The 17,596-nt window shown below is 41.7% G+C and overlaps 3 protein-coding genes across 3 annotated transcripts; all 3 read left to right on the top strand.

Annotated features, from left to right (window-relative positions):
* The first annotated feature begins 1,037 nt into the window (after positions 1 to 1,037).
* Positions 1,038 to 4,818, top strand: etfb (electron transfer flavoprotein subunit beta). The gene is made up of 7 exons (XM_068323473.1): positions 1,038 to 1,188; positions 1,907 to 2,065; positions 2,674 to 2,832; positions 2,944 to 3,006; positions 3,255 to 3,413; positions 3,511 to 3,726; positions 4,237 to 4,818. Exons 1-6 carry the CDS (start codon positions 1,135 to 1,137, stop codon positions 3,679 to 3,681), a joined length of 765 nt encoding a protein of 254 aa, XP_068179574.1. The 5' UTR covers positions 1,038 to 1,134; the 3' UTR covers positions 3,682 to 3,726; positions 4,237 to 4,818.
* A 1,414-nt stretch (positions 4,819 to 6,232) lies between these two features.
* vsig10l (V-set and immunoglobulin domain containing 10 like) lies at positions 6,233 to 11,525 on the top strand. Its single transcript, XM_068324185.1, has 12 exons — positions 6,233 to 6,447; positions 6,621 to 6,950; positions 7,129 to 7,401; positions 7,499 to 7,765; positions 7,913 to 8,155; positions 8,232 to 8,510; positions 9,181 to 9,273; positions 9,563 to 9,781; positions 9,875 to 9,994; positions 10,071 to 10,111; positions 10,773 to 10,859; positions 10,937 to 11,525. The coding sequence occupies exons 1-12, from the start codon at positions 6,384 to 6,386 to the stop codon at positions 11,009 to 11,011; spliced, it is 2,091 nt and encodes a 696-aa protein (XP_068180286.1). The 5' UTR covers positions 6,233 to 6,383; the 3' UTR covers positions 11,012 to 11,525.
* Positions 11,526 to 14,280: 2,755 nt separating this feature from the next.
* lim2.5 (lens intrinsic membrane protein 2.5) lies at positions 14,281 to 17,498 on the top strand. The gene is made up of 5 exons (XM_068324127.1): positions 14,281 to 14,504; positions 15,525 to 15,742; positions 16,614 to 16,763; positions 16,940 to 17,074; positions 17,337 to 17,498. The coding sequence occupies exons 2-5, from the start codon at positions 15,565 to 15,567 to the stop codon at positions 17,396 to 17,398; spliced, it is 525 nt and encodes a 174-aa protein (XP_068180228.1). The 5' UTR covers positions 14,281 to 14,504; positions 15,525 to 15,564; the 3' UTR covers positions 17,399 to 17,498.
* The last annotated feature ends 98 nt before the right edge of the window (positions 17,499 to 17,596 follow it).

The raw sequence follows: 17,596 nt of genomic DNA on the forward strand, positions 1-17,596 counted from the left end.
TCTTTTCATCATCGCAACTAAAAGCAAATCGCCCCAAGGTGGCTTGATCCTCGTAATTCGACTTTTTTTTTAAAGATGAAAACCTGTCCCTAGAATTGGTGTCACTCGTGGATTTTTAATTATTGACAGTGTGGTCTTTGTTGCTTTATTAATTGTTATACCACCGTGGCAAGTTTTCCACGAATCATTTAAATTTAGGCAGCTAATGAGAAGAAGAAAAAGATTTAAATTTAATGGATCCAGGTCACACTGATGAGTGGCGCATCTATAGAAATGCCGATGTGCAATTATTGAAGGAAGGTGTATAACAGATTAGACACAAATATTTTCTAACTTTTCCCTTTACTCAATGGTAAAGAATCCTCTAAAAAATCGCGGTAGAGATACCGAAATTTAATGAATTAATGCTTGGGTTGATAACTTACATCGCGCATTGCTTAGAAATTTCAATACTGTGCTAAAGGTTGCTTTAGACAAGTGAAGATTTCAATTAATTTATTTCCCTCGAAATTAATTCACTCGAATATGGGTAATAGGCAAATGCAGTACACTTTTCCAGTTTGGCAAGGAACAACGATAAATTTTAGAGGTTTTGCAGGTATACAAGAAAACCATAGATTGAATCATCCATATGCATGATTTTATTTTTTTTTAGAATACTGTACATTGCAAAATTGTAAGAGTAGCCTCCTAAATCGCTCAACCTTTCGACATGAACTTTACCCCACTGAAACCGGAACGTTTATTCGCAGACCTGTTTCTGATACGGATATGATGAGAGCAACACCTCATTCGTCTAATTCGACAGTCTTGTCTATTTAAGTCACCGGGTAAGTAATGATGTGCATTGAAATGAGCAAAAAAATTTAAATACGTTTTACGCCATCACTTACTCACTGACAACATAAAACCAATTTACAGTTTGCTGAATTTGACAACTGCTGCCAGTTCATCTAAACCAATAAGGGTAGAGTGCGTTCAATGACACCGGCGTCTGATTGGTTAAAATAGTGGGCAGTCCTCAGCGTCCTCCCCTCGTGTCACCCTAAAATAACTCCGATCTTTCCTCGGTGAAGGTTCATTGCGTTGACTTACACGTTAGCTCCCCGGTGCTGTCCAAGCAGTTTATTAACGATGTCTGGCCGTGTTCTCGTTGGAGTTAAGCGAGTCATTGACTACGCAGTTAAGGTAATATCATTTTATACTTTTTCTTGGATTTAATTACGTTTCAAAATATTATTTTGTTACCTCTCCTACTTGACTTTCTGTGCACACCTAGCTAGCTGTTAGTCTGACGTCAGCTAGCTGTGGAGCAGAAGCTAAATAACTCGAACCTTACCTTAAAATGATTTGCTGGTTTGCTGCGTCCAACCTTATGTAAAGACTTTAAAGTAGTCCCTCATTATCTCATCATATCAGTGTCCCTGTGCATAAAGAAAATATTTTTACGCTTTAAAGGGGAATAATGCAATTTAATAATAATGATGATGAAATTTAATAAATAATAATTTAATTATTAATAATAATAATGCAATTTCCTCCGGGATTAATAAAGTATCTATCTATCTATCTATCTATCTATCTATCTATCTATCTATCTATCTATCTCTATCTATCTATCGACTGGCTCGGCACAAAGTTGTGACCTCAGTCACAATGACTGATATGAACTTGAGCCACACTTTATCGCCCGAAATAAACTCTAGCAACAATCTTTTCTCTGATCATTTACAGTAATTAAACAAAGCATATTATCAAGTGGACGCTTTTGTTTAAACAATCCTAATACACGTTTTCACCTTTAGATACTTCACGCATGTGTCTCTGGATTGCTGGATGTTTGTATTGTCTGTATGTTATTTGTCATCCTGGTAGTGACTCTGCCCTGTGGCCCTCTTCTCCCCAGATCCGCGTTAAGCCGGACAAAACTAGCGTGGTGACGGATGGAGTTAAGCACTCAATGAACCCTTTCTGTGAAATCGCTGTGGAGGAGGCAGTCAAGCTGAAGGAGAAGAAGCTTATTAAAGAGATTGTGGCTGTCAGCTGTGGACCTCAGCAAGCACAGGTGGGGGAAACGGGGTTCAATTCTCCCCCTTCACCTTCAATTCTTTTGGTGGGGCTCTGTCTAGGAGTGTCAGTCTGATATAGAAGTTTTAGGTTCTCCAGTTTTATGTTTTGCAATCTTGTGAAATAATAGTACTTTCATTAATTTCATATCATGTATATGTAATTACACAATGTTACGTAATATGTAATTAACACACAATATGTAATGTCGCAAGTCTTCATTTAAAGATAACTGATTTATAAGCAACATAAGCAAGAGATTTAAAAATCAGTCCTCAAACCACCCATAGTTTAGCTGAGAAATTACTGTATTTCAAAATAATCATTGTCAGACCTGAGCTATGTTTATTTTGTTTTCCTATTTTTGTGTTTAAAATCAAATTTTAAAAAATATAAAATGTAACATATAAAGAAGATAGGTACAGTCTTGCAACTGTAGAGTCATAACAGTAGTCCAGAAGGTCTAATAATCATGAATCAGGGGAAACATTGTCTTTGCAGTTTTATGGTTAAATGCTAAATACATTTTCAGCCTGGGTTTGTATTTTAATGATAACGGATTTTTCCTCATAGAAGTTCTTTGACCTAAATGTATTCGTTAATCAGGAGACCATCCGCACTGCCCTCGCCATGGGAGCAGACCGTGGTATTCACGTGGAAGTGACTGGGAAAGACTACGAGTCCCTTGGACCTTTGCAGGTTTCCAAGATCCTGGCGGCTCTGGCTAAGAAGGAGGAGGCCCAACTTGTCATCCTCGGCAAACAGGTAAAAAAAAGGTTTCTGTTCTTTCAATCCCACTTTCTTGCATATAGCGATGGCTACTCATGTCTTACTCTTCTTGTTACCTTTATTAAACGACTTGTCTTACTGTTATAGGCCATTGATGATGACTGCAACCAGACTGGTCAGATGACAGCAGCCTTACTGGACTGGCCTCAGGTGAGTAAAAACCAGCACATCCCAAAAAACCTTGAGGGATTATTCTGAGTTAGACTTCTGTAGTTTGATTCAGTATTAGCTATCACTTTCCCCCAGAGATAAATAAATTGAGTGAAAAGCTTCTTGGACAGATGAGGTGAAGTTCCACTGGTTGGCCAACAGATGATGCACTTTATTAACTTGAAAGCTGAGCCACGATGACGTTGAAAATGTTTTCCATGTGATCCTATCCTGTCTTCAAACTGCAGGGCACTTTTGCATCTGAGGTAACACTGGAAGGAGACACGATGAAAGTGGTGAGAGAAATTGATGGTGGTTTGGAAACTATAAAGATCAAAACCCCAGCCGTGGTTACTGCCGACCTTCGCCTCAACACCCCCAGATATGCAACTTTGCCTAACATCATGGTAGGACATTGGGAAATATAGTCAAAAACTACAAGTTTTAAAATGTTATTGTAAAGTTTATATATATTTTAGTCTTCTGTGTTTTCCCGGCTTTCAGAAAGCCAAGAAGAAGAAGATTGCCAACGTGAAGCCGGCAGACTTGGGGCTGGACCTCACGTCACGATTGGAGGTGCTGAGAGTGGATGACCCCCCACAGAGACAGGCAGGGGTGAAGGTGGAGACTGTGGACGATCTGGTGGGCAAACTGAAGGAGTCGGGGAGGATATAAAGGCTTCTGGGGCAAAAGCAGGGGACTACAGATCTTAGCAGCAGGGTGAGTGTCGCTATCTGCAGGTGTAGAGCCTGACCAGAAGTGGATTATTATAAGAAACTCAATAAATCAGTGCTGTGATTAAGTTTCTGCTACGTCTGCTAACCATTAGTCTTTAGTAACAGATTCTAAATTCCCTTTCTTCGAAAAAAGGTTTCAGGAAAAAACATTTTACATTCAGTATTCATAAAACATTTATGGTGTGTTTTTTATTTTAATCTTTATATCAAGGCTTTCTACTAAAGGAAACAGTGAATCAATTCAGTATAATTTGTACACTGCACACCAAATATCATTATTGTTCTGAAACCAGTATATCTGCTTTATTTAATTATGTTTTCATAAATAATTAAATCGCTTGTCTTAATATTACATCCTTTATGTCACCATCTCTTCATTGTAAAAACACTAATTAATTGCTTTGATGAAGAGTATTGTGTGTCCTGGAAGCACAATTTAAGATCTTAATTGGAACTTCCTATTTACTATCTACATTCTCTTTTCTCTTTGCAGGGCTCGGTAATGAATAAATGGGCTGTATCACACAAGCACACCCAGAGGAATGGCTTATGTGTCAGTTTAATCCCTCTGTTTGAGGCTGTGACTCCTGAGGATTTGCAGGGAAGTACTGAGAAACACTGTCCTGCAGCGGAGCCAGACAACCCCACCATGATCACTTTGGCTTTTAAATTGCGTTTCACGTTTAAGGAGGTTCACCTGTAACCCAGGCTAGTTATCGTAGTTCAGATTATCTGTTTTTATGCAATAATTTCATCATCCTGCTGCTGTGTTATTGAATTGTACATTATTCCCACCAGTGATTTCTTTCTTCTGTGGTAGCTTGGCTCAGCTGTATGACTGTAGTCAAACATGTTCAGAGGTGCAGTTTTTGTAAATGATATATGTAAATATGGACCCAAACATGTTGATGATTATATCCTTCAGATTTAGCAGCACATCTACTACTATGTGAACTGGGTGTCAGTATCTCTCAGTACGAGCAAGCAAAGATCTGAAATTTACCGTAAGCGCCTCAGTTGTCTTGATTGTACAGAACATTACGTGTCAATTAAAGCAGCCTTTTTCATATCAATATACACTTTTGACTGTTTGTATAAAAAAAAAACAAGTAATGCAGTTTGTAGAAATACTACATCTGATCGTCTTAACTTCAGCCTGCAGGATTTAAACTTATGCTAAACACCATATTTACTTCTTAAATTCAAGATAAACAGTCCTCCCATAATTTGTTCTCATATAAACATTATAATGTTACATTTCTGTGGGATTCCAAAAATCAAGTCTTCATTCCAGTGGAGCACCAGATAACCATGAAACTGAACTAAATTGATACTTTTTTAAAGGTCAACACGTGTTTTGAAAAGTTTCTCAATTTCCTTCATGAGATGAAACAAATGGGGTTGGAATTATGTTCCAGAAGTATTATTTTTTTATTTTGAATGAGTGTCTTTATCTTTTGATCGTTTCACAAAGAATTTGTTTGGCTGCGTCGCAAAACACATAAGAAAGCTCAGAGAGCACACATTTCAACCCAACGCCATAAAAGCCACAATGAGGAAATGGTTTTCTCTCTGAAGCTCCCTTCTGGCGGTTTCAATCAGCCTTTGTGCCTCGAAAAGAAGAAGTGGTGAGTGCACAAGAAGTACCATCCGACTCCTTGACCCTGGAAACATTTTCCTTTTATAATGTCAGTATTTGATTTATTATGAAAATATGCAATTTGTTTAGTCCAAAACTAAATTATTAACAGGTTTGAATGATCAAATCTGCATTGCATCTACAACACATGTCTTTACTCCTCTTTACATGGGATCTACAACACATATTGATGGAGCATTATCAGTTGTTTCCGCATTTATGGTTTGGATTTTGAACAGCCCGTAATAGTAGTGGCTTTGGGAACCCCTCAGCTTCTCAGTAATTATTTTACATGATATAGATTTTTTTAAAATTAAAAGGGCACTTTGATAACTCGATTCATCTGAGATTAAACCAACTCTTCACTGCCCAAAGATCTAACCAGACGTATAATGTGATCATAATCCATTGACAGCTCGATAACCAGGGAAGCTGAAGACAAGATAATTTATTTTTTATTAAAAACAGTCTTTGAATAGAAGTAATGTCAAAAAATTAACGTTGCCTGTGATATTTTAACTACAACAGGGGTTCTCAGTCAGGAGGGCTGCATTATGAATGAAACTTAAGAGAACAGTTCCAGCAACACAAACGTCACTGAAACATCACTTTATAAGTTTCATATTAACAATCCCATGAGCCTTTGCTCTGTCACCCATCAGAGTGATCAGATGAGACATTTAACGGACGTTTGGCTGACGTGTGCGCGTAAGTGAGATTGAATATTACCTGCTCTGAGCGCGTCTAGAAATCCATCCAAGTAAGGGGCGTGGCCTTAGGGGCGTGGCCAAGCCTTTCGGTTCGGCGAAGGTGAGCTGCTCACGTGTCGCGCTGACAGGTGGAGCTCGAGCGCCCAGGAGGCTGCAGACAGGTGAGTCAGCCTCCGGAGAGAGAGAGGCGTGAAGGACATTTCTCCTTCATCTGGAAATTAACCTCCAAAAAATCGGCAGAATATTAAAGTTTATGGTCCAGACCGGCGTGAAAATCACCCTCCCGCCAGAATGACGTGGTTTGACCGGATGGGGAGAGTTTTTCTGTGCGTTTTACTCAGTTTTACTTCTCAAGGTGAGATTTCAGCTTTTAATTTGGTAGGATCACGTTTATTGTCCGAGAATCATTGTAATCCTTTACCAGACATTTCTCACACGTGTAGTCAGATTTACAAATACTAGATAATGTATTTAAGCATAAAAATTGAGAATAAAAATTAATTGAAATTGTCTATTTCTCTTTGACAGTGGTGAACTGTCAGGTGCTGGTCTCACCTGTTAGTTCTACTCAGGTGGATGTTGAAGCTGGAAGCAACGTGACTCTGGATGTGACCATCAGCGGCGCCACAGAACCAGCGCTGCACTGGTTCATGGGAGGTATCCCAGTAGTTATCTGGACCATCGGCTCAGCTGCCCCACCAGACATAGCGGAGGGCAAACAGAAGGTGCTGACGGTGGAGCAGGATGGAAGCCTTACCTTTACAAGTGTGATGGTTAATTGTACCGGGAACTACACGGTGGAGATTACCCAGCCTGGGGTGGGAACGTCCTCTGCTACCTTCATGTTGAGAGTATTTGGTGAGTACCTGAGCTCTGTTGTGGTGTCACCTGACCCATCTAGGCTCCACCATTATTATACTTGCCCCTACCTGTTATGCCCTTTTATATTGCTGTGTTGTATTTTTACAGAAAATTCTCCTAGGAATCAAAGGTGCGCTGTCCTTCATCTACCTGTTCTCCCATCTCCTCTTCCCAGAAACTTTTGAGAACGTGTCTCTTCACGTCACTCCAGACTTTCCCATCGAGGGATCCGAGCAGTTCGCCCTGCGGTACAGTCTGCTTCAGGGCGTGGTTGGGCAGCAGATGTGGTTCTTCAACGACGTGGAGATAACAGACATGTCGCGCTACTCCATGGAGAACCAGAGTCTTGTGATCCGCGGGACGAGCCGAAGCGATGCGGGACAGTACGCCGTGGTACTGATCAACCCCTTCAGCGACGCAAGAGCTCAGACGAATGTCACAATTTTGTGTAAGTTTAAGATCTTTGATGGAGGTTCTTCTCAAGGAACACGTCTGTCAGTGTTTGTACCTCCTTGTTTTTTGTGTGTCTTTATGGTCTATTCTAGACGGACCAGATGAGGCAATGGTCGAGGCCAATCCGGCTCAGGCTTTCTACGTGGCAGGAGACTCCTTGAACCTGTCCTGCCGGGCTGAAGGCTTCCCGAAGCCAACTGTTGGGTGGACCTTTGGTGGTCAGAGTCTCTCTGTTTCGCCTGGGGGAATCCTAAACCTTACAAATATACAGACGAGTCAAGGAGGCACGTACACCTGCACCCTGGTCAACGAGAAGACCCAACGACGGAGGGAACAGAACACCACTCTGAAGGTTTATGGTACATGAAAAGCATGAGTTATTATATAGATCATGATGTTAAAAACTGTTTTGCTCTGAAATGATCCTTTTGCATTTAGGAAAACATGTTTTTATAGATGATGTGTGAAACATTCAGTCACACCTGATCCATTTTCTATCTGGACAGAAAAGCCGACGGGCAGCCCGGTGTGTTCTGTGCAGGCGGTGAATGACGTCCAATTGCGGTTTGACTGTAGCTGGTTGGGGGGGACCCCACAGGCCCAGCTCGCCTTCCCAGCACTGACCAACACCAGCGAGGGAAGAGGCAACTTCAGCCTGACCGTCGATGCCTCCGATGACCTTGATGGGAAAACCATCACCTGTGTGGTGGATCATCAGCTGGAACAGAACACGTGTGACATCACAGCTCGTACGTTCCTGGATCTCTTCCTTGCATCACTTCTGTACGACACACAACACCTGAACGAGAGCGTTCTCTTCCCCAGGTAGACCGGCGAACTTCCTTCCCTCTGTGGGAACAGAAGTGGACTCTGATGGCAGAATAGCGGTCTCCATCCGGTGCGTCAGTACCGCCTCGCCGGAGGCTGTGGTGTCGTGGTTCAGAGGCAGCGAGGCGGTCGCCAACGGGACCGATTACCAGATCAGCAGTAACACGACTCAGCTCAGGATTCGCAGTTTGAACGTCGACAACTTCCTCATGCAAAACTTCACCTGCGTCAGTCGCAACCCGCTGGGCAGCCAGACGAGGGAAATCCAGCTGAAAGGTACAGTAAAGGATGGCTGCCTTTGAGCCTTCTTTTTACAATAGAAACAACAGATGGCAAGTTTTCTTTTTTTTTTTTTTTGGAGGGGTCGATCTTCAAAGATGAAATGATTTCCGATGAACCAATAAGATATTTAGAAGTAAATAATCGGCTTCTATTCACATCATCAACAAAGTTCCCTTGTGTCGTTTAATATGAAGGGGCTAAGACGATAAAAAATGAATTTCACATCTTTTATTGTTGTTTGAAAATTTATAGACCAAAGTTTAGGTCCTCAAAAAGTTCAAAGGGCTGAAAATAAAATGAATGGAAACTGCTGTTCAGCTTCAGAAGAAACTTTTACGTTTCATATTAATTCCCCCTAACCCCCCTCGCTGCTTTAATATCAACTTCCCCTGCCTCAACAAGTGATCTTTTGTAAAGTAAAAAGATATACAGTAGACTACTTATTTGTGTCCTTTTGAAATACCGAAAGGATTCTGTTGCCTCTTGCTTCTAATTTTGACCACCGCTAACCTTACCAGATTAAAACCAAACAATGGGCTCTCACATAAAGAGCTAAAAGCTACCTGAAGTCGCTCCGTCCCTTCAGACAAAGCTCTCCAGTCTCGATGCGCCCTCCCCCTCCCCTCTCCTGCCTTTATTCCCTCACAATCCTTCTCTTTTCCAGGACCGACCATCTCAGATTCCGGGTTGTTCCCTAATCAAGATGGAACCATCATCACGTTGACCTGGGAGGTCCCGCCCACTTCTATCGTCACGGGTAACGCAGAAATTAATTTGTGCACTTCAGCAAAGCGCCATAGAAAGAATGCCAACGCTGTGTTGGAAGCTCAAACCAAGCATTCAGGATAGGGGTGTAAATATTGTGTAATGTGTGAAGCGTCCCGTTGAACGTTGCCGTGTTTTGGGACAAAACATTCCGTGGACTAAAGTTGCTGTGAAAAGCACATGTCAGTTTTTGCCTTGTCATGTTGTCCTTTTTTAATGTAGGTAATGAGACATTTTAGGACAACTTTAACGACAAGAGATTCACACGTGTTTTTGCGAAGGTTTCGACATCCAGCTGAGAGGGCCCGACCTCCTGAGCAACAATGGCCCCCAAACTAAAAGCAGCTCCAACCAATTCCGCACCATCCAGCAGAAACCTGGATCCTCCAGGAGCACGGACGTCTTCGGACTTGATCCCGACTCCACGTACAGATTCCGGGTCATCCCCAAAGCTCGATTTCAGGACGGGGAACCGTCTGCGCTGCACAGAATTGGTCCGGGTATGGCGAAGCTTCACGTGTGCACGTTTCTCATGGTAGCGATGATGCTGCATCAGTAAAATCACTGCTGTCTGTCTCGGGTGGGGGTCATAGGTGACGGTCTGAGCGGTCCCGCCATTGCTGGCATTGCAGCCGGAATCCCCTGCAGCATCTTGTTCCTGATCCTGCTGGGGGTCCTCATCTACCTCTGCTTCTACTGCTGCAGGAAGAGAAGTAGGCCACGTTCACCCGCCCAACTCCAAAATGTGAATCGTGCTTTTATACCCGGTTAACTCTGTGTTTTCTGTAGGGCGACAGCACGGATATCCAGTGGCCAGAGCGGTTGAGAAGGTTAGAACCACTTCACCTCGAGTGTTCAGGACTCAGCGGGTGTTAGATATGTACCACACCCCAGGGTGTGGGGGTTTAGATATGTTATTTACGTCCCTTGTAGCTCAGCATTCATGTCTTGGAAAGCTACCTGAGGGTAATCTATTACTCTAACCAAAAAATGGAAAACTTATGTCGTGTTTTTGCCCTCCGTTGACATGAGAACGGAAGTGAAAACGGACTCCAGAGTGGAATCTGAACGCCGCCCAACTTTTGTTGTATAAACAGGCAAAACGCAACCTTTGCTGAAAACAATGACGACACAACCCGGCTTATTCCGTTTCCCACTGACAGCAAACAGCACACTGTGGCAAGAAGAACAAAAAAATAACATCAGGCTGTCTGTTTGTTGATGCTGTGATCTTAGTCTGTAATGTTTTTGGTTTTTGGTGGTGAGTTTTTCAAAAATGCACATCTTTAATAATGGCTCTTAAAAATAATATCTGAGCCCATTGAGGCCCGCTGTGCTTTGTGGTTTATTCCCATGGATAAAAACATTCCAAAAACACCCCCTTTGATTTTGACCCCCTCAGATCTCATCCTGCCATATCTTATTCGCTGTAATGAACTCAGCATCTGGTGTCTTATTCGACTCTTTTATCTCCTTCCTTGTCGCACACAGGCGATAACAACCCAAGCAGACATGGTTCCACATAACCTGCTGGCGGGAGGGCTGAAGTCTCCGCCGGATTACAACAGACTACAGAAGGTAGTCCTTCTAATAAAGAAATCAAGCACTCCCTTAGTTGATTGGTAAAGGATTAATGGAAGCTTGTTTTCTTTCAGACCCCCTCTGAGAGATCTGTGACCCTCCCCTCCTTCGTCCCGCCGCCGCCCGTCAGAGTCGCCACAACCGTCTGAACGCCATTGTTCTGTCAGGAGTGTACATTTGTACAGATGCTCTATTTTTATTGACGTGTTGTAAATGAATGTGTGAGACTTTGTATGTACAGTATTGGTCATTATGTCATCAGTGGAGATGGTAATTTTTTTTGTAATGATATTTATTCAGAATAAATCTAAATATCAGACATGTCTGGAACAGATAAAGTTATTTTACAATGTCATTTCATTTCATTTAAATCATTGTTTTTGCTCAAGTCCTAACACGTGATGACACTTAGTCCAGTGTGATCTTTTTAAATATAAACGTTTCTGTAATTAAATTCACACTGGGACATCAGATGTAACCAATATACCTGTCAAATAGTTTAAGGATCGATAACTGCTTCATTCAACAATGAGCATGACTTAAATTTTATATGAGTATGCCAGAAAGATACCGGATTGGCTCAATTCTAATGAGATATTTCATATTAATATGCAACTTAATGGGAAGAATATGGAAAATATGCAACCAATTCAATCAGATTACATTCAGCTCTATTGTTATTGGTCGGTTCAAATACTCAATAAACAAAAATTAAAGTAATAACCAGCGCTCGCTGTCTAAATATTTGTTTTCCTCTATTTGCTCCTCTCATGGAATAAGCGATTTATGATATAATCTCAGGCTTTTCCTTGAGTAACTCACGTCTTAGTCACTTCGGGTTATCTCTCCCAGCAAAAAACAATTTTGCTCTTTCAAAGATCTGCTGTGTTCCCCACAGTCAGTGACAGCGATCTGCTGCTTCCCGTGGGTTCAGTTGAGGCCATGAGTGGGTAGATAACAAGATAAAGCTTTTGTCAGGATGTCAAATCTGCATTGTTTCCTCCAGGTAACTACGATGTCATGCTTGTGGCATTGTGGGTTTGTGATACCCCTTAATTCTATTTTGTGTAATCTGATCTGCGATCAGCTTCTTTGCTGTTTCCAGTGATGTGATGACAAATGACGAGTGGAAAGGGACTTATCAGAGACACTCAGCATCCAGCCTGATAAAATTTGGTATCTGCACTGGCTTCATTCTGGTGTCCATTTATCTTCATCAGCGAAGAAATGATCCAGAACTAGAAAGAACTGAGTTCTTGGCAGCATCCCAAGGGGCCTGCCGAGCACATGTTCAAATTTTCTTTCTGAGGGCACTGAACTTGGTCACATTGCAACCAAAAGATAGAAAAGAAAATTTAGAGGAAAGTTCATTTATTCAACATTATGATTATCAGTTTAATTCTGTGCGTAATTATCTTATTATTCTATAAAGGAACAGCAATTAATCCGATGATGTCATTCAGCATCACCAGGGATTAGGTCTAAGTGTGAATTAAGTCAATATTGAAGTGCATGCATTAAACTGATGCATGTAGAATGAATGGCATGTTCACCCTGGAGTCATTGTTGGCCTTTGTGCAGCAGATGGCGTTGTTGTTCAGTGATATATTCAATAAAACAATATTTAATGTCTCCATAAATCAATGAAGGTTTATTCCTCATCCAAAGAAACAAGAATGGAAAATATTCCAGAAATGAATCGTTTGTCTTGTATTACAGAAGAGGAACACAAAGGAGAGTAAATGTTTAAAATATAAGAATACTTCTATAAAGGTTTGTCTTTCTCATTTGTAAATGTTACAGTAAAAATATCTCTGGGGTTCAATCTTCTTCTTGAGGATGGGTAAGAATGACTTCTCTTTTCTGTCTTTTCTGCATCTCTCCAAACAGTTTGGTGCATTATGGTCTCAGCAGGTTCCACCAGTGATAAACCTCATGCCAAATCCTCACATTCTCTATTCAGAACACAGTTAACCCATTTAACATCCAGGGAGAGATCAGCAGAGTAAAGATGTCAAAGTGCCAGGTGACTGCTTTCACATTTACAAAAAACCCAAATGATTGAAATTCAGATGCTAGGGGGATGGCAGTAGGTTAGTCCTCAGCGATGTGGCTTGATAACCAGAAGGTGGCTAGTTCAAGTCCCACATGGACCAGAATGTGGGATTGGTGGTTGAAGAGATGCCTCCTGATTCACCTCTTGGGTACCGCTGAGATGCCTTTGAACTCCTCCATATGGCTCGCTCTCGACATGTGTGTGTGTGTGTGTGTGTGTGTGTGTGTGTGTGTGTGTGTGTGTGTGTGTGTGTGTGTGTGTGTGTGTGTGTGTATGTGTGTGTGTGTGTGTCTGTGAGTTTGACGTGCTTTTGCGCTGCAGTATCTCACAGTGACCTCAGTAAAAGATGGTCGCCAGGTGTTAAGACCAGTGTTAAGATTAGATGAGATTAGTTGAGATTAAATGGGATGTGCTGAGATGAGATGGGATGTTATTGGATGAGATTATATGAGATGGGATGAGATCAGATGAGATGGGGGGATATTAGATGAGATCTGGTGAGATGGGATGAGATTAGATGAGATGGGATGGGATGAGATGTGATGATATTAGATGAGATGTGATGATATTCGATGATATGGGATGAGATTAGATGAGATGGGATGAGATTGGATGTGATGGGATGAGATTAGATGAGATGGGATGGAATGTGATGATATTAGATGAGATGTGATGATATTCAATGATATGGGATGAGATTAGATGAGATATGGTGAGATTAGATGAGATGGGATGAGATTAGATGAGATAGGATGAGATGTGATGATATTAGATGAGATGTGATGATATTCGATGATATGGGATGAGATGGGATGAGATTGGATGTGATGGGATGAGATTGGATGGGATGAGATGAGATGTGATGATATTAGATGAGATGGGATTAGATTGGTTGGGATTAGATGAGAATGGATGAGAAACCTGAAATTTAGCATTTGATTGATGAAGACTCAAAAGTAGAAGACACTCAAATTGCTTTTGGTGTATTTCTTTCTTTTTTAACATGTTTACACTACAGCCAATTTTAATGTAAGTGCAACCTTTCCATCCATATCAAGTATCCACATATTCTACTCTGCAGGCAGTGTGTGATTTTTTGGTCATGCTACTGCTTTAAGCGTGTGCGTGTCCCCATGACCACACCCCGCTCACGCTGAAAGAAAGTGTGCACTTCAGCATGTTCCATTGACCACAGCAGTACTGCAAGCCTCTGCACATCCACAGTTCCAGAACACCTAATAAAACAACAGACAAGGACTGCGGTGCAGCGGCCTCATATCGCAAACCCTCCCCCCAACCCCTGACACCATCACCCCTCCCCTCTGTAACCCTGACCCCCCAAAATACTCCTATGTGTGAAAGAGTCACATGGGCTGCGGCCCACCAGCTCAAGTTCATTTGTTCTGTGCTGATTGTTTTTAAGGATTTTGCCTCCATCGACAAAAAAGTAGAGGGGATAACTTTTTGGAATCCAGCCTAGAGCTCCCTCTTTGACGTTTCGCTCTCCCCTGGCTTGCACTCTCTCTCACTCTTTCCCTGAGGAAAGGCTGATACTTAAGAGAGTTGATTTATCCTGAGGAGTTCAGGTAAGGTGATGTTGTGGCTTTTCTTAAATTTAGACGGCGAGAATCAGGAGTAAAAAAAAATAAAAAAAATCTAGAATTATCAGAGCATGCTAACAATGAGTGTGATCCTCACAGGTGAGCAAAGAGGGCCTTCATCATGGGATAGAAATAAGTTTGTGTTCAGATTATGAAAAGATGCATCAGATTTCTTTTCTTTTTTTCCACAATCTCTGTTATTTATAATTTTACCTCATATATTTCGAGAACATTTGTTGAGGTTTCATCCTAAACTGAAGATTTGGGTTTCCTTTACTGTCTGCAGATAAATCACAAATATTCTAGGCAGCTTTTGCAACGACACAGTGGAACCTGTGTTTTGATGGCTGACATTATGAGTCAACTGTGGATCTTTTCTGCTTTGGTTTTGGAATTTTTGCGACTTGTTTAATGGCAGCTCCAGGCATGAAATCCATCAAACCTGAAGAGGGCATTTTGGTGCAACATGTCCAGCTCCATTGACAACGTTGAAGGAGCTAGCAGTATTTATTACCTAGCAGTAATAAATAGCTCTAATACTTTTTTGAGCAGCATCTCCTTCAACTGACAGTCAGCGAACGCTTCTGACTCTTTGCCCACTAATAGTTCACAAGGAGTTTCCGCTGCCTCCGATGCAGATGAGAGGTGTAAATAAACATAATCCGGTAGGAAGAAAAGTAAAGATGATTTCTCTGAGGGTAAAACTTTGTGTCAGCAGCCTCTTTCTTCCCCCTCGGGCTTGCTGGGTAAATCCAAACAGGAAATGTAAATGAGTGTCTCCCCTCATCAGATGCTTAAATCATAGTGCACCAACTGTGGCTCAAAGGTTTTCCGCTTTGGGCGATCCTGGCTGGAATGATTGCATTTGGCATCTCCTAGGCGTGAACAATTTTCTCCGTCCCCGTCTCCTTAATACATATAAACTTCTACTAATCAAGTCGAAAAACTTTTTATGGCTACAAGTTCACTCGCACCACTGATTCCCATCCTTCTCTCTTTCTGCAGCACAGCGCATACAGCCTTAACCACGGTTAAAGCGTCACTCATGATGTACAGCTTCATGGGAGGGGGCCTCTTCTGTGCCATCGTGGGGAACATCCTGCTGGTGGTCTCCACGGCCACAGATTACTGGATGCAGTACCGTCTGTCTGGCAGCTTCGCCCACCAGGGGCTGTGGAGATACTGCATGTCTGGAAAGTGCTACATGCAGACGGACAGCATTGGTGAGTGGGAGAATGTCTTCTTGGAGGATTTTCAGGCTGGAATTAAAACAGGCAATCGTTGTGAAGATTGAGAGGTGTGTCTTTTGGGGGTGAAATAACAAGAATTTCTTCAATTGAAGACAAACAGCAAAAAACAGACACAACTTCTGTTGGATAAGACTAATCAAAGTTCAGCTTAGATCTAATTGCACTCCAATTAGCATTAAGCTACTTGAGGCCACAGATGCTGATTGGAATTCCATCAACCTAAAAATATTTGTTGAGAACTAAGCAGTTTAAAGGTTTGTTATGATGATCTGACTAGATTAAGGCCCGAATATCATCTCTATTGCATTTCATGGCAATCCATAGCTGTCGAGATGTTTCACTCAAAACTCAGACGTTTTTGACGTTTTGATGGCGATGGAAGAAATAGTGTAATATCACGGAGGGAGGGCATCTTCTAGAGACCACGAGTTCTTTTGACATTCTGGCAGGTGTTCGTTTCAAAGTAAAGATCCTGAGGTTATACCCACAGGTTACATCAGTCAGTCCTGGGTAGACCAATCACAGGTGAGGGAAAAGACAGGAAACAGAAAGATGAAAAGAAGAGGAAGACAAAATAGAATGAGACACTTGAAATGTGGAGTGACGCAGAGAAAGAGAGAGAGAGAGGGAGAGAGGATAAAATAAAACAGATGGAAAGAAAAGACAAGAAGAGAAAAACACAACATGTTAAAATTCAGGATAAACTAAACCTGAACCTGAGCTGACCTGGTTTGATATACAAAATAATAATATGGCAATAATAATATCAAAGCATCACGATGGCTGCACTTGTGAAAAGAAGCACCTGGTTTCTATCCATCTCTCTCCTTTCGTTTCTCCTCAGCCTACTGGAACGCCACGCGTGCTTTCATGATCCTCTCTGCCATGTCATGTTTCGCCGGCATCATCGCAGGAATCCTCTCCTTCGCCCACTTCTCGGCCTTCGAGAGGTTCAACCGCTCGTTCGCCGCTGGCATCATGTTTTTTGTGTCAAGTGAGTCACGGGGACGGGCGACCGCATAGTGACACATTAACCCGGCGTGCAGGAGGTCACTTTCAGTCTGTTTGCATATCGTATAATCCTCAAGTCCAAAAGGCACGCCATAGAAACTGTAAATAACCTGTATCATCAGACTTTAATATGTGTCAATGTTTATCCATCCATGCCAGCTCTCTTTGTCCTGCTTGCAATGGCCATTTACACCGGGGTGACGGTGAACTTCCTGGGCAAGCGCTTCGGTGACTGGCGCTTCTCCTGGTCCTACATCCTGGGCTGGGTGGCACTGCTCATGACCTTTTTTGCAGGTTCGTTCAAAAGAAGGAGAGCAATAAAGTTTGTTGAATAAAATAAAATAACATTTCAACACTTCGTTCTGAGACAGGTCAGACTATAAGACACAAACCTGTGACATGTTCTTGGACTTTTCACACTTTTATTTCTAAGGATTCAATACAGTATGTGTTCCCATGAAATAATTTGTGGACAATATTAATATTATTGTGCTTTTATTTCACACTAGAAGTGTCTGAGTATGTACTAACAGTTGACCGATGTTTTGTCTTGCAGGTATATTCTACATGTGTGCCTACAGAATGCATGAGTGCAGAAGAGTGGCTGGCCCACGTTAAAAACAGGAAGTTATGTGCTGTGGGTGTCAGGATTTCAAATCCCATGCAAATAAAAAAAAAGAGAATTTGCTGTAAAATAATAAAGTCTGCATCACATGCAAATATATGTTGTGGTTTTATAAAGTTGTTAGCAATGACATAATAAATACTCCTGTATGGCCAGGAGACATACACAGGAGACTTTGTTTCATAAATGAG

Source organism: Antennarius striatus, chromosome 9, assembly GCF_040054535.1.
Source record: "Antennarius striatus isolate MH-2024 chromosome 9, ASM4005453v1, whole genome shotgun sequence".
In the NCBI taxonomy this organism is placed as follows: domain Eukaryota; kingdom Metazoa; phylum Chordata; class Actinopteri; order Lophiiformes; family Antennariidae; genus Antennarius; species Antennarius striatus.

Excerpts from the sequence above, each read along its gene's own strand:
- vsig10l (XM_068324185.1), top strand. The coding sequence starts at position 6,384 with ATGACGTGGTTTGACCGGATGGGGAGAGTTTTTCTGTGCGTTTTACTC. Across the intron at positions 7,402-7,498 it reads GACGAATGTCACAATTTTGT|ACGGACCAGATGAGGCAATG; the intron begins GTAAGTTTAAGA and ends GGTCTATTCTAG. Across the intron at positions 8,511-9,180 it reads GAGGGAAATCCAGCTGAAAG|GACCGACCATCTCAGATTCC; the intron begins GTACAGTAAAGG and ends TCTCTTTTCCAG.
- lim2.5 (XM_068324127.1), top strand. The coding sequence starts at position 15,565 with ATGATGTACAGCTTCATGGGAGGGGGCCTCTTCTGTGCCATCGTGGGG. Across the intron at positions 15,743-16,613 it reads CATGCAGACGGACAGCATTG|CCTACTGGAACGCCACGCGT; the intron begins GTGAGTGGGAGA and ends GTTTCTCCTCAG. Across the intron at positions 17,075-17,336 it reads GCTCATGACCTTTTTTGCAG|GTATATTCTACATGTGTGCC; the intron begins GTTCGTTCAAAA and ends TTTGTCTTGCAG.
- etfb (XM_068323473.1), top strand. The coding sequence starts at position 1,135 with ATGTCTGGCCGTGTTCTCGTTGGAGTTAAGCGAGTCATTGACTACGCA. Across the intron at positions 3,007-3,254 it reads CCTTACTGGACTGGCCTCAG|GGCACTTTTGCATCTGAGGT; the intron begins GTGAGTAAAAAC and ends TTCAAACTGCAG. Across the intron at positions 3,414-3,510 it reads CAACTTTGCCTAACATCATG|AAAGCCAAGAAGAAGAAGAT; the intron begins GTAGGACATTGG and ends CCCGGCTTTCAG.